Source organism: Syngnathoides biaculeatus, chromosome 12 (assembly GCF_019802595.1).
Source record: "Syngnathoides biaculeatus isolate LvHL_M chromosome 12, ASM1980259v1, whole genome shotgun sequence".
NCBI lineage: Eukaryota > Metazoa > Chordata > Actinopteri > Syngnathiformes > Syngnathidae > Syngnathoides > Syngnathoides biaculeatus.
This window is the reverse complement of record NC_084651.1, coordinates 3,531,103-3,547,195: the sequence shown is the minus strand read 5'-3', so window position 1 is coordinate 3,547,195 and position 16,093 is coordinate 3,531,103. Positions and strand designations below refer to the sequence as shown.

Below are 16,093 nucleotides of genomic sequence, written 5' to 3'. Positions count from 1 at the left end.
ATTTCACGTATCGCTTTCGGGCGGTTGGGGACAGATTTTTTTTCTTTCTTTCTTTATTATTATTATTTTTTTTTTTAAATCTGATTGGTTGTCGATCAGGGGTGGTGTTAAATGTGACCCGTGGATCACATCTGCCCCACGTTTGTTGCATTTATTTAGCCATTATTGAATAATTGCGTGTTCATTTATTGTTCATAGTAGTCAAAAATGTACAGCGGACCCTCGATAGAATGCAGTAATGGGGGCAGGAGGGCTCGTCCGATAAAGCCGATTGTCTGATACGTTGATGGTTTTTTTTTTTTTTGAGGCCATATGCATCCATAATACTGTACAGTACAAAATTGTTTTATTTTTTTCCTGGGCTAGAATACTAAATATAGTCCAAAGTTATTGTAAATAGCTATATAAAAGCTTGAAAATGTTTGTTTTACTCCATGCGATCGGTGCGCTTGTTCATTGTTGACGTAGAGTCCTCATCATAGACTAGTTGCTTTCGCAAGCCACGGGGGACTTTGTCTATTTCCTAGTTCTAAGTCTGTTGCCAAAGGTGAATGGCTTCACCCCAAAAAAAAAAAAAAACTCTTACTGTACCAAAAATAGCATGTTCCAGACTCCATAGATTTGTTTATATCCCTTAGAGTAACACAACCGAGATCCCCCCCCCCCCCCCAACGGTCACATTTATTCCATATCGGTCATATCGTCCATGTTATCGAGCTTCCACACATAGTATGTGGAATATAATTTGCACAATTATTTTGGTATTTTTAATATTTGTAGATTAATTACTCAGTTATTTAATAAAGTATCTAAAACATATTAAATGCATGTCATTGTTTGTATTACTACCATTTTTACTATTTACATTAACTCAATTAACCAATTATTTAATAAGTAACTGTACATGCTCAATTTAAAATCTGTGTATGTAAAAAAAAAATTGCCAATTTATATTTTATTCTACACACTATGATTTTTTTGAATAACTGGTTAATAAAATTACAAAATATATTAAAATAAAGGTGTGGATTATAAACTGTGTATATATACATATATATTTATATATAGACACACACACACACACACACAGTACATGTATAGTAATATTCATATTAAACTGGTACTAAAAATGGATGTGTAAATTTTTTAATGTAACTAATGTTTTATTTACAATAAATTCTTTATGCAATTAGAGAAAAAGTCTTGAGAAACAGTTGATTATTTAAAAAAATATTCAGTTTGTTACATAATCCTAATGATTAATGATTGTTAATGTAACTCATTTTACATATTTTTTGGAGACACTTCAACCCAAAACCGCCTCTTTTACATTGTCTATGAATGACGTAGTCCGTACATTTATATTTAAGCTTCGTGTTTTCAGAGGTCGTATCAATGCCGTATCAGAACCATGTAAAAAAAACACACAAGAAATTGTTCTCGGGTACTTGGAGCCGCTCGGGTATGACGACGGAGGCAGAGAATCCCTTTGAGACATTACAAGAAGAGTCACTAAGCAATAAAAGGTCGCTAGTAATCATGCAATGACTGTGCAAACATTTTTTTTTCTTGACAATTGCGCAAAAAAAGATTGGAATGGCGGCCGCCTGTGTGAAAATGCTAAACCAAACGAGGAGGTCCAGAGCAACCAATGTTGACTAAACCGGAGGCTGAAGTCTGAGGCCAAACTCCTGCCAGTGGAGTTATGAGGACTCTGCCGGGTGAGGTCTGTTTAGTTTGGGGGAAAAACTGGAGTTTAATCAAGCCCTGCGACGCTACGCTCTCGTCAACGTATCGGGCTGTCTTTGGGGCTACCTCCCTCCTCCCCGATCCCAGGAGTCGCCTTGTTTTGTGCGCGTGCATGCTGGGAAAGGGAAGGTAATTATTCCACAGGGAGAAGGAGGCGCTCTTGCGGTTGTCTTAACAAAAGTCGGGCACACGCCGTGCCACCTAAATGGTTCAAGACTCATTCCCAGGCAGCCGAGACAAGGAACGCATGCCTCGTAGTGTGTAAGAGGGGAGTCTATGGAAGTAAATTTGTGCCACCAGGATTTGAATTTGAAATGCCACAGAAAACAGGATTGGAATTTGAACCGGCTACAATTCGCTGTCTGAAATTCACCTTCTGTGCCACCGGGCAGGGTTACTTCAGGTCAGAACCAAACAGCCAGCCAATCCAGTTACGATTTCTTAGTCACGTGACGGTGGCACGTATTTACTTCCATATTATACAATATGTGGTATATGGGGGTAGCAAAGAATGGAATTTCTGTCGTGTAGTTGCAAGTGCATAGCGCAAATCGTGTAGCAACAAAGTAGCAACGTGACAAGAGTCCACAGAAATGTTAAAACGCTGAGTCGGGTTTGAATGGCACCCTGAATTTTGAAAATCGTGTGATGGATTTCGTATGAATGAGGAGAAAATCTGTTCAAAAAAATGTCTTCAGATGACACTAGAGGAGTATAACTGGGTTACTTCTCAACACGTCTTGTTGAGCATTTTGTTTCCAGCTACTTGGGGAACTCCAGCGCTCTGATTCGCTGAAAACCCTCAAAGATAAAATTCCAAGCGGTTCAGCGGGTCGAGGAGTAAAAAAAATGTTTCAAAAGTCGCTTTGAAGAGCACAAGTGAAACATTCTCACAAGAACAGTCGCCGGGGTAGGAAAATTTTAGGCCATGTTCTTTAAATCATCAGTTGTTTTTGTCACGAGTTTATTTACAGAGGATTTCAGTTGCTTATTCCATGTTTTTCCACAAAACAAATGTGACACTCATAACACTTCAAGTATAAATTGAAGCGAGGATTAGAGGTCAAATGCAAGACGATTTCCTGAGAGAGAGCGCGAGTTGCAATCGCAAAGTCGATCCGGTCAAAATCGGTCCCCGACTGATGTTTTGAGTTTCTGCTCTGTCGTGTTTACACGAAAAGGGGCGAAGCGGGAAAAGGAAGGTAAACAAGCATTTTGGCAGAGTCCAGACTTGTTGCTAGGAGTCCACCGGAGAGGAAGCGGCCCGTTATCCACTTTGATCAATCAGACTTGTTTCCTCATGACCCCTCAGTGCAGGGCCCGACTCTGCGTTAACTCGTTCACTGCCGTTTACGGCTTTTTCTTCTTCTTCTTCTTCTTTTCCTTTCGGCTTGTCCCGTCATCTTTCTCCATCTAAGCCAATCTCGCGCATCTTTCTCTCACCAACACCAACTGTCCTCATGTCTTCCCTCACAACATCCATCAACCTTTTCTTTGGTCTTCCTCTCGCTCTGTTCCTTGGTAGCGCCATCCTTACCATCCTCAGACCAATTTCCGCAGTCTCTCGCCCCTGGACTTGTCCAAAACATCAAAGTCTGCACTCTCGAACTTTGTCTCCAAAACATCCAACTTTGGCTGTCCCTCTAATTAGCTCGTTGCTAATCCTAACCATCCTCAAGAGAACCTCAACATCTTCATTTCTGCCACCTCCAGTTCTGCTTCCTGTCCACCGTGTCTAATCTGGTCATCATGGCCGGCCTCGCCACTGTTTCATAAACTTTGCCCTTCATCCTAGCGGAGACTCTTCTGTCACATAGAACACCAGACACCTTCCGCCGGCTGTTCCAACCGGCTTGGACCCGTTTTTTTTCACTTCTTTACCACACTCACCATTGCTCTGGATTGTTGACCCTAAATATTCAAAGTCGTCCGCCCTCGCTATCTCTTCTCACACTGTCGGCTATCGAATTCAAAAGTCCATGTCATCATGGAGGACTGGCAGGAAAATCAATTCGCAACGTGTACAAACTCAAACGCTAATGTTAAGCTAGTTCCCGGAGCAGCTGGCCAGCTACTGTGATTTTCACGTTCGCTCAAAACTCCACGGAGAAGAAATGACTCTTCCGCTTGCCACCCCCAAGTATTTGAAGTCGTCCGCCCTCGCTATCTCTTCTCCCTGGCGACTGTCCACTCACACTCACGCGGACGGCTATCGAATTCCAAAATCCGCGTCAACGTGGAGGACTGGCAGGAAAATCAATTAGCAACGTGTACGAACTCGAACGCTAATGTTAAGCTAGTTCCCGGAGCAGCTGGGAAGCTACTATGATTTTCACTTTCAAGCAATGACTCTTGCGCTTGCCACTTTAACACACAGATATGAAAAGACTGATTTATTATTTCTTTCTTAGTTTGTTTTTTTTTTTTTGTCACGCAGATGCGAAAGCGCCAGAAAATCCCCGCAATACTTGCGGGCATTTTCTTCATGCGCCGCGAGAAGTGACTCATATCATTGCAGGTCCCAACAACGTAGATATTAGCAGAGCATTTTGGCTTTTCAAGCAGACATTTTTCCACCTGCCTTTTTTGTGCGTGCAAGGCCCAATAAGACGAGATTGCGCTGCGTAAATACCGCGTTTACCAGAAACATGCCGGCTTATAAATCAGCTTGAAATCGCATGACGTGGTCGTTTTTCTTCCGGTTGAAGTTCAGACAGCGAATTGTAGCCGCTTGAATTGTTAACATTGAAAAGTTACACTGAAGGACAAATATTGAAAACGTGATCACTTTACTTTTCAAATTCAAATCCCGGTGGCACATGTCTACTTCCGTACTCGCAGGCTTTTTTAACCGCAAACCAATTCCGTGACGAGAACCGAGCAGCAGATCGCAAACCACCTGCAGCCGAACGCGTCTTCTGGTCTGGTTATTGATTGACTTGCATTGGAGTTTGCTCAGACTTTATGATTGCACAATCAGTTGAGCGGTCGGCCATTGCTGTCAGAGAGCCGTGTTATGCTCAACTGATTGATTTTTAACGGCACTTCCGCAGACTGGAAAAACAAAACCCCCAAAAAATCACCCGATCTGGCGGCGTTGTTTATCCTGGTTTGCGGTCGTGATTCTCAAAAACTGGCTCAGCGGCGCCTCCCAGAATTCCTTGAAAACTCGCCCTCCAGAGACCGATTCAGTCAGCAATATGAAATTTGATTTACATACACTTTTAAAGCTCAACTCACATCCCTATAAACATTCTAAAATAGATATTGTAGTGAAAAATACATATAACATTATTCACTTCAATGTCTAGACGAAAAAAATAAATATGAGCGGGGAGCGCGTCATCCATGCGGGAAGTTGTGGAAGTGTCATTCTACGACATCCAAGTGGTCGCCGTTTTGGCTGCATCTCCTGCCCGTGACATCACCCCAGACATTCGCCAATGAAAACACGCGGTGCACCCTAACTATGGGAGACAAACACGCCGATTCGGACGCAGAAGCTCTTTTCGAACAAGAGAACATCTCACAACAGAGTGAAGCGACCGGGGCAATATTACCCGATCGTTTCGAGCCATATTTAAATGATATGCGGATCACAGCCAAATCACCTCCCGGCCTGATCCGCCTGCGCGTGGCGGTGGTAGAAACAACGCCGCCCACGAGCGACGACAACGCCACGGCCAAACCTCCTCCCCGTCCGATCCAGCTCCGCCAATCACGGCTTCGGCCGGGTTGGCACCCCTGACTTACGGGTTACGCCCCCCCCCCCCCCCCCAACTATTATTTTTTTTTTTAGTAGCTGTATATACACCTACCTGTCATTTGGAACGCATGAAACTTTCGTCCTTTGCACCTGTGCAATCCATTTTTCACGACGGACCGGGTCTTTTGGAAAAGTATGAAGAGCAGATCCATCCTCCCGAGCGTTCGAATAATAACCAGCGATACAACGAGACGGCGTTTTGGCTAGCACGAAGGAGCAACGAGCTACCTTCCAGCGTGTAAAACTAGCATAAACATACAAGACCGCCTGAGTGCGCTACTGCCCTGTACATCACTTCCTGCTTCTTGTCAAAAACAAATCCCTCGAGAGGACATTCATGGCGGGAGTTACAAATAGCCATATACGTCAAAATCATGTTTTGTGGTGGGGAAAAAAACGGATGGGTCCATACCGGCTGCCGTTTTTTTTCCATTAATAACATACTGATAATGGTGCTTTTCACGACAGCGGAGCTTTAAAGGTTTCAGGAAACTATGCCTGGAAAAAGACAGGAAGTCTGCCAATTTGTTGGCCGTATTAGTGTCAGTTCGGCAATTGGCAAGGGATCCTCGCAAACCATCTTTCTATTGGAATACAATATTTGGAAATTTCAGCCCCAGAAGCTTCTTTTTCCCTTTAGCATAGCAGCATGACACGCGGTCCGCTTGACGCTCAAGTCGTGTTGGAAAACACACAGGATGTCTTTCATCGTGGCTTCCAGCAACCACTTAATCCTTTTTATCGCCACTTCAAGACGAGCGTCGACCGCAATCTTTTGATTATTCACTTCCTGAAGCGTTTTCGCTGAGAAAAACACAAAATGTGTTCGGCTGCTCTATCGCTGGTAGACCAACAACAAAAAAAAAAAAGTCCCCAAAAACTTTGACACAAGAGTTTTGCTGTTAGTTTTGCAGCAGCCACTTTAGGGATCGTTACGGCAATTATCGAGCGGTCATTTCAAAGGCGAGTTTATGCTGCAATGTTTCTGAAAATCCAGGCCCTGAAGCCCATCGTTTGAAGAGGACCACCCAAAAAAAAAAAAAGCCGCGACACGGGACGTCATTCTCTGATCTTTTTCCCAGATCTCAAAACGTGAACGTTTGTGTTTTCAGGCGCGCGACGGCATCATGGCGCTGCTGCGGATGAGGCTGAAGGTTCTGGTGACTGTGATGACGCTCAACATCTTCGTCTTCATCCTGGTATCGCGGAACGCCGGGCGGGACAAGAGCTTCCAGGACAAGGTGCGGGTCCCCTCCAAGCCCTTCTGGAGCAGGATGACTCGCAGCTCGGGCTACTGGAACCGCCAGCAGCAGGTTCTGGACTTCCGGTATAACCCCATCCTGGCCAATCTCAGCGCCGGATACTTGCCCGACTGGCTCAACGAAACCCGGGTGTCTTTTGACGCCTGCCGGCCGGACACCGGGGTGACTACTCAGGTGAAAGACTACAACTCCCTCCCCCTGCGCTTCAAGGACTTCCTGCTCTACATGCACTGCCGCTATTACCCGGTCCTGGTAGACCAGCCGGACATCTGCCGGGAGTCGCCCTTCCTGCTGCTGGCCGTCAAGTCCCTGGCGCCTCATTTCGACCGGCGCCAGGCCATCCGCGAGTCGTGGGGCCGGGCGGGCGAGGTCGCCAACCGGACGGTGGTCACCGTCTTCCTCCTAGGCCAGACCATGGCAGGGGACCACCACCCGGACCTGTCGGCGATGCTGAGCTACGAGAGTGACCAGCACCGGGACATCATCCAGTGGGACTACCGGGACTCCTTCTTCAACCTGACCATCAAGGAGGTTCTCTTCCTGGACTGGATCCAGACGCGTTGCCCCGGAGCCAGCTTCATCTTCAAGGGAGACGACGACGTCTTCGTCAACACCTACGCCATCTTGAACTTCCTGGGTGGGCTGTCGCCGACCAAAGCCGCCGACCTCTTCGTAGGCGACGTCATCACCAACGCGGGGCCGCACCGGGACAAGAAGGTGAAGTACTTCATCCCCGAGAGCATGTACATCGGATCGTACCCGCCGTACGCCGGCGGGGGAGGCTACCTGTACTCGGCCAGCATCGCCGCCCGCCTGCACGCCGGCTCCCGCCGCGTGGCGCTCTACCCCATCGACGACGTCTACACGGGAATGTGTCTGATGAAGATGGGGCTGGCCCCCGAGAAGCACAGGGGCTTCAAGACGTTCAATATCGAGGAGAAGTACCGCACCAGCCCGTGCGCCTACAAGGGCCTGATGCTGGTCCACCCCCGCACGCCGCAGGAGATGATCCAGATCTGGTCCTGGCTCAACCTGCCAGATCTCAACTGCCAGTAGAGAGCGCCTACCCATCTGAACGGTTAGACCAATTATTTTGAGCGGGGGTGGGAGGGGCATGACTTTTACATGTTGGCAGCTCGTCATTGTGACCTTCAGCCTGGAAAGGTTGGCTCCCTTGGTGGACTCCAGAGTATTTATAGTGGCCATTTTACAATAAGGGTCATCCCTACAAATGGTACGTTCTCAATCATTAACGCAGGATTACAGGATTACCCGTACCCTGTGACCGTTATCCAAACGCTAACCCTGAGAGGAAAGTTCAGGGTTTGCGTTTCTCACTCCTCAAGAACAGAACTTCTGTCAGAGTCTTAAATCATTAAGAGTTAAAAGCCCATTTGGGGGTCCCCTTATCGTAAAGCGGCGCCGTTTTTTTAAAACTTGATTTTCTCGCTTTGCTGTACAGATCTTGAACCAAAAGTGTGTCATATTTATACCGCTGTAACTATTTATACGCTTTAACACTGTCTCCGGTTCTCCACTGGCATCCAAAATGCTGTATTATATCGGAATGTGCCCGAGAAATTTAAGCGAGAGCGCGAAATCCACGCCGGGACTCTGAGCACCCTTTCGCGCGGGGGAGCCAGAGATGGAATCAATTTATCGACCCGTGCCTTTCGACACGCCCGCGTTTATGATCACACCCCGCAGACGGCGAATTACATTCGAGAAATGCGTCTGGTGTTGCGTTTCAGACAACTGGCGCTAACCTCTTTGACGAAGCTGCTGTCCTGCCTCCGACGCTACCTCGGAAAACTGACAACGGTCGACTGCCCGACTCCGTTCCGCGTTCTGTCCGACAGAAGCTCCGTTTCAGCAAAATCGACATTTCAGGAAAAAATTTGTTTTCGCGTCCGGTGCCTTTCTACATAGGAATGCAGAATCCTGCAAATTTGACGGTATCGACGCCAGGGGGGGGTGTTGAACTCGAGACCCGGGTCAGGACTTTTCCACGAGTGATTCCTGTTCTCATCGCCGCCGTCCCGTTCCTGATACTACCTCGGAAGCAGGAAAATGTGTCGCGTTCTTATTCCTTATCCTTTCACAAAGGTGGCAAAGTTTCAGATAAATTAGCTTAATTGGCTAAGTCGTTTTGCAGTTGGCGGCAAACGAGAAAAAGCATTTTTTTTTTTAATTAGTATCATTATCCTACTCGCATAATTAATTAGTTATTTTTAACCTACTGTCAGAATGTCAACACGTGCGCGCTACTAGTAATGTTGTCGTTTCCAGAAACGTTCATAACAACGACACGTTTAGCCAACGGAATGCACGCGAGTATGACAACTTTGGCAAACTCGGAGGACAACTGCTTGTTACCAGTGAGGCTAAGCTGCGCTAGGTTACACGAGGTTATGATTGTACTACGAGTGAAACGCTGGATAACTACCGTAATTCCCGGCCTACAGCGCGCACCTGGTTATAAGCCTCACCCAGTACATTTGGAATGGAAATACCATTTGGTACATACATAAACCGCAGCTGTGTAAAAGCCGCAAGTGCCCACATTGAAACTCATATTGAAATACGAGATATTTACATAGAAAGACGGTACACAGAGTTTAAAACTAGCGTCATCGTGCTAATGCTAACGCTAGTGCCGCTCTAACAGGGCGCTTTTAAAAGGAAAACATCCTGCTAAAAATCACTGCGCCCCACGGTAATGCTAGCGCCACGCTAACTCTGACACTGCGCTAACGCAAGCGCCACACTAATGCTAGTGCCTCGCTAACGCTAATGCTAGATGGCGCTAACAGGGCCGGTTAAAAGAAAAACATACCGGTAAAAACCACTGAGACGCGGCAATAACATGCTAGCGCAGGGCTAACGGGGCCAGTAAAAGTCACTCCCTCGGCACATATACTCCACCGGTCTCACTCTTACCTTTTCCGCTCGAGTGCCCACCTGCGGCCGTGAGGAAAAAATGCACAAATTAGCCTCGTCACCGCATAAAAGCATTGGCCTCACACTTCTGAGGATCCCGGCCCCGCCTGTGTGGAGTTTGCATGTTCTCCGCTTGCCCACGTGGGTTTTTTGCGGGCACTCCGGTTTCCTCCCACATCAGAAAAAGATGAAACATTAATTGGAGACGCTAAGTGTGAGTGCAGTCAATGTCTGTCTCCCCCTGCCCCGCGATTGGCTGGCGACCAGTTCAGGGTGTAGCCCGTTGACAGCTGGGATAGGCTCCGGCACTCCACCGCGACCCTCGTGAGGATAAGCGACAAAAGAAAAATGGATGGATGGAAGTGCCTTATCCTTTACTTGTTGGAGACATTATGCTATAAAAAGTCCAAAATATTAATGTTCACTGCATGAACATTAACTCCCAACGTTGCTCATGCAAAAATGTATGGAAATTTTAACTTTATGTGGGCGTGGCAGTCAGCGCTCGCGCGACATAAAAATGGGAAAATTAATTACCAACAACATATGCTATCGTGTAGTTATTTCGGAATCAAAATAATTTGCTGCACGTCGTTTGTGAATTTTGGGGTTTTCGAGCTTTGATGTGAGCGTGTAGATGTTGTGCATGTTCATTATCAACTTCATTTTTGATAAAAGTCAGAAAAAAATGTTTTCTTCAAGTGCTGCGATATACATAAACGTGTCATTTTGGTGTCGACTTATGAAATGTCGGGATTTGTGCCGATTCCCGCTAAATCTAAGCGACTTATCGCTGTGTTGTCGATCGGCTTCGCTCGTCGCGTTCTTCGGTATTAGCAAGGACGAAGGCGGGTCGTGATTCGGACTCCCCCTGCTGGTCGGGTCCGTCAAAGGATCTGCCGTAAGGCGCGAAGTACCAATTCATAGAGCTCGTGCACCTACGTCGTCACTGGCCCGGAAGTGCCGGTCCAGCAAAGCATTCTTCGATGCTAAGTCGGTTGGAATACGTCTTATCGCACGACGCCCAGAGTTTTGTCCGATACCGTTAAAACATTTAGAAGGTGATAATAAACGAAGGTATGTGGAAAAATGAGAGACACTTGCCATAGAGGACCCATATTTAATGCCGAATTTGATTTTTTTCCCCGGTAAGAAAATTGGACCGTTAACCCGCTTCCGCTTGTCTTGGACAACTGGATCTACACGCGGATCTGGTGAGGAAGTCGTCGAAATTTACGCGGAAGAGTTTGAAAGCGTAGAAAAGTCTGGACGCATACAAAAAAATCCCACATAGTGATGGAGCAACTCAATTTTTTTTCAATACAAATACCAATATTTCAATCAATGACTCGCATTCATTAACTATGATTGGAAAAATACAAGACAGCGGGTCGGCTCCTCCGTACACGGAAGCGCGTTGCGGCCACACGTTAAACTTCGGTAAATCCTTCCGTGACAGACATTTTTTTTTTTTTTACATTTTGCATTGTTCTCAAATGAGTCCAATGCGTGCTTAAAATAAGAAAATAAACCGCTGGGATAGGCCTCCGCCCCCGTACACGGAAGCGCGTTGCGGCCACACGTTAACCTACGTAAACATCCCTGTGACCGACGGTTTTTCTTTTTGTAAATACGCATTGGACTCATTTGAGAACAATGCGTAAAAAAAAAACAAAAAAAAAAAAAAAACATCTGTCGGGGGAGTTTAACAGGTGACCGCAACACGCTTCCGTGTACGTTGGTGATAACTCCCTGCCTTTTTTTTTTTTTTTTTTTAACGCATTGTTCTCAAATGAGCCAACTTGCCATTATAAATACTTCTTGGTAATTTGAGATTGATTAAAAAAAATCTGACCGTCAATATGGCGCCGTGAAAATAGCGACGTCACGCGCACGAGCTTTACAGACGTTCTCATGTAGGACAATCACGTTAAACGTTTCTAAACAGTATGAAAATGAATCGCCGGTTTGGCTCATTTTTGATGACGTCGTATCCCGCGACGACGCATTACTTGAATTGTTTACAATCAAAGTCATCGCTGCTTTTATTTTTATTTTTTTTCGCTCTTTTCTCGTCGGGCTTCATTTTTTGTTGTTGTTTTTTCCTTTCGTCTTTCGACGTAAAAACACTGGTATTAGCCATCCGTTGCGCGAGGTTGAAGAATGAGGGATGTTTCAGTACGTACGTAACGACGGCTCGCGTAAATTTCCGGATATTTTAAGGAGGAATCGCACCCGACACCCGTTCACGTTTCGCGAGTCGTGTATTTCAATATTTTAGAAGGAACGCTGCACTCAGGGTAAAGAAAAATTCATTTTTTTTGTTTTTTTTTTCAGCTAACGGTTGACACTATACAATATTGCGATATCGACAATTGTGTCATTTTTATTTATTTTTTTTTTTATCAAAGGCAAAAGGAACAGTAACAATATGATCTGCTGTAGCTATACTGTAAAAAAAATATGAACGCGATAACGTCACGTTGTCGGTATTTTGTCCCGCTTCCAGTTTCAAAATTGTCGTAGACCAAAAATCTGTGCCTGATGAATGTGCTTTGGATGTGTCAAAAGGTGAAATATGTAAGTGCAACTGCTTTCTCTTTTTTTTTTTATGTTATCGTTTGAATTCTTTCGGTAATTGTGTATTTTGTCGTTTTTTTTTTTTTTTTTAAATACAGGACGCTGTTCTCTGTTTTTATTGTGACACAAATAAACTTAAGACACCCAGAGTGATCCGCCCACTTTTTTTCCATCTTTTCTAATTTCATACATTCTTCATTGATATATTTATTTACAAGTTTTTAAATATTATTTCCCTGCATGACCTTTGACTCAAGACGATGTAAAAAAAAAAATGCAATTCCTCTTGAAAAAAGAAAAATCCCTTTAAATCACATAAAGTACATTGTAATTGTGGAATAAAAAATAATAGTAATAATAATAAATAAATAAATAAATATAATAATAATAATAAAGCCCCGCATTACCTTTTATCAAAATATGTATAGAAACACGACCCTTACCAATAAATAAATGCTTTAAAAGTTTAACGTGGAGTACAAGAAAAAAATATATTAGAAAACATTTGGGAAAAAGTTGAGGGATGGGGAAAAAAAAAAGTACATTTTACAAGGAAGAAATTCAACAACAAAAAAATGACAGAACAAATTCATAGTGTCTTGAAATGATACAAAGTCATGAAAAAATGAACAAAGGTAAAATATTGCTAGGGTAACGTAAAATGCAAAGTAACGTCAGGAAAAAAGTCAAAATATCTTCACAATTATCAAAAATCAGTGTATCTATAAATTACAAATATTTTATTATTAGTGCGAATATGAAGTCCAAAATATTACAAAAATAATGTAGAAATATCACAATAATAAAGTATATCTTGGAGAAAGTGTACATTAAGGAAAGTCCATCTTTGGATATTTACATTCAGCTGTAATTATTAGACAAAATGGAATACACGAATGAAGTCCATTCTAGAACCAAATGCAAAAAGACATATCTTAAGTCAAAATATTGTGATAAATTATGAGAATGAGTCAAGTCGTCATTGTGAGGGGGTGGGAAATGTAAATATTAAAAGTACAATGTCTATTTAAAAACCCGCAAATCGGGTCGCTCCACCCTCAAGCGTCTTTCGTGTACCAGTACATCGTGTACTTGCTTCGCGCAGTGCTCGACTCTCGCCGACAGAGGGCAGCAACGCACAAATCACAGCAAAGGTTTCACGGTGCGTTTGCGGCTGCTCGGGAGAAATCAGTGTCAAAGGATTCTTTTTTAATCTGTCATCTTGAACACTAAGCTTGTTCATTCCCTGGAATTGGAGGGAAAAGCACATGGACCGAGTGACTCAGAAGATCCCCGTCGCCATTTTTATTTTATTTTTTTACCCTTTTCCTGGCGGCACCGGACGGGAAGACGTTGATGACCATTTTGAAGCCGGACCGCTTGTCCTCACGAGGGTCGCGGGGAGTGCTGGAGCCTATCCCCGGCTGTCAACGGGCAGGAGGCGGGGCACACCCTGAACTGGTCGCCAGCCAATCGCAGGGCACTTGGAGACAAACAGCCGCACTCACAATCACACCTACGGGCAATTTAGAGTGTCCAATTCATGTTGCTTTTCTTGACAGCGAGAGTGACATCAAATGCTAATAAAAACAATACGGTAGAAGTAAAACTATTGTTTACTGTAATTTCCGGCCTAAAAGCCGCGACTTTTTTCACGTTTTAACCCTGCGGCTCGTGTGGTGATGCAGCTAACTTGTGCATTTTTTTCTAAAGGCCGCAAGGGGGCGCTCCAGTGGAAAAGGTAAGAGTGAGACCGGTGGAATACATGTGCCGAGGAAGTGACTTTTACCAGTCCGGACCTGTTAGCACTGCGCTAGAGTGTTACTGCCATGTCTCAGTGAGTTTTACCGGTGTGTATATATATATATATATATATATATATATATATATATATATATATATATACACCGGCCCTGTTAACGCTGCGCTAGTGTTAGCACTGTGCTAGCGTGTTGCTGCTGTGTTACTGCCTTGTCAAGGTGATTTTTACCTGTATAAATATTTTTTTACCGGCCCTGTTAGCGCTGTGCTCGCATGTTGCTGCTGTGTTACTGACGTGTCTCAGTGATTTTTAGTGGTATATTTTTTTTTAACCAGCCCTATTAGCGGTGCGTTAGCGCTGTGCTAGGGTGTCGCTGCTGTGTTACTGCCGTGTCTCAGTGAGTTTTACCAGTATCTATATTTTTTAACCAGCCCCATAAGCGCCACACTAACATTAGCGCCTCGCTAGCATTAGCATTGCGCTAGCGTGTTACTGCTGCGTCTCAGTGATTTAGGTATGTTTTTTTTTTTTTACCGGCCCTGTTAGTGCTGTGTTACCGTGTTGCTACTGTGTAGTTGCCGCGGCTGTTTTTTCTTTTTACCGGTATGTTGTTGTTGTTTTTTATGTGCTTTTTTTTTTTTTTTTTTTTTTACGTTTTTTAAACCGGCCCTGTTAGCGCGGCACTACCGTTAGCATTAGCACGGCGCTAGCATTAGCATTAAACTCTCTGTGTATAGTCTTTGTAAATATCTCATGTTTCAATGCGGGCACTTGCGGCTTTTACACAGGCGCGGCTTATGTATGTACCAAACGGTATTTCCTTTACAAATGTGCCGGGTGAGGCTTAGAATCAGGTGCGCTCTGTAGGCCGGGAATTACGCTACATGGTCTCTCCATATTATATTTTTCTACTCTGGTGGGTGGGTCCGTGGGTTCACCATAGTTTTTTTTTTTTTTTTTTGCGCCCAGTGAGCGTCTTGTCAGTTTCGTACTTAGTGAAGTGTTGTTGTTGTTTTTATCTGGAGGACTGCGGCGCTTTGTCGGCGGCTCGCTTCAAGTAGGCCGACACCAAACACTTGAGGAGCTGGCCTGCTTTCAGGAGGACGAGTTGGCCGAGGTTGCCTGGGGGGGAGCTGTGGCAAGTGTGCTTGGCTGGGAATACACGAGCGGTACTCGTGCACCAAATCATCTTCCAACATTGAAATGAACTGGAAAGCCGTTAATCCGTTCTATCCTACCCCCCAAAACACAAAATGTTCATTTTGCTAATTGATGCCTTCTTTCTGAATCAAGTCTGCACATAGGCAATAAGAAAATGGAATAATCCATTGCATGGGGAGGGGGGGCAGTTGAAACGATAATGACAGATTAAGCCTTTTGAAGCAAGAAATCGTTGACGAAAGCAAGAAACAACAAGAGAACTTCACCGACTAGTTTTTATGAGACATTGGGGGGCCCCTGGAAATTTTAAGACCCCCCCCCTCTTCTCTGTGTAAAACATTCTATTGATTGTGTAAGAACAGATACGAAAAAGCTATTATTAAATTATTAGCAACACGGCAAATGACAGACACAATTAAAAGATGATGGACCAAGGTGCCAGAATATTGGGTACACCCAAGACCAAAACACCAGGCACGTGTTTGTTCAAATTATTAGGTACAACCACAATATTAGGTACACCACATGGAAAAATATTTGGTTGACAAACGATTAGGTACACCCGAAAATTATAGATATGATCACATTTTTTTTTTTTGCTCGAGCTAAAACTTGGGTGGCAACAGTGACAAAAAAATAAATATTGGTACAATTTCAAAGTGAGGACCGTGGGCGGCCATTTTGAGGGTTCAGACAGCGGAAAATCACCGGGATGACTTTCACCCTACGACGACGTAGAAGAAGAAGAGGAAACAATAATAAATGCGAAAAAGTCACGAAAATTGTTTCCGACAACAACAAAAATAATAATAATAAAGTATGAAACAGGGTGTTTGGTGACACGTGGGAAGGAACACAAAAACAACTTTGTTG

At 44.3% G+C, this 16,093-nt stretch overlaps 1 protein-coding gene across 1 annotated transcript in view; it reads left to right on the top strand.

Moving 5' to 3' along the window:
- The window catches only part of b3gnt2b (UDP-GlcNAc:betaGal beta-1,3-N-acetylglucosaminyltransferase 2b), a 28,883-nt gene extending 16,204 nt beyond the window's left edge, over positions 1 to 12,679 (top strand). Inside the window, exon 3 of the mRNA XM_061837727.1 lies at positions 6,628 to 12,679. Coding sequence (XP_061693711.1) covers positions 6,643 to 7,833 — 1,191 coding nt within the window. The 5' untranslated portion in view covers positions 6,628 to 6,642 and the 3' untranslated portion in view covers positions 7,834 to 12,679. The remainder of the gene's footprint in view (positions 1 to 6,627) is intronic.
- The last annotated feature ends 3,414 nt before the right edge of the window (positions 12,680 to 16,093 follow it).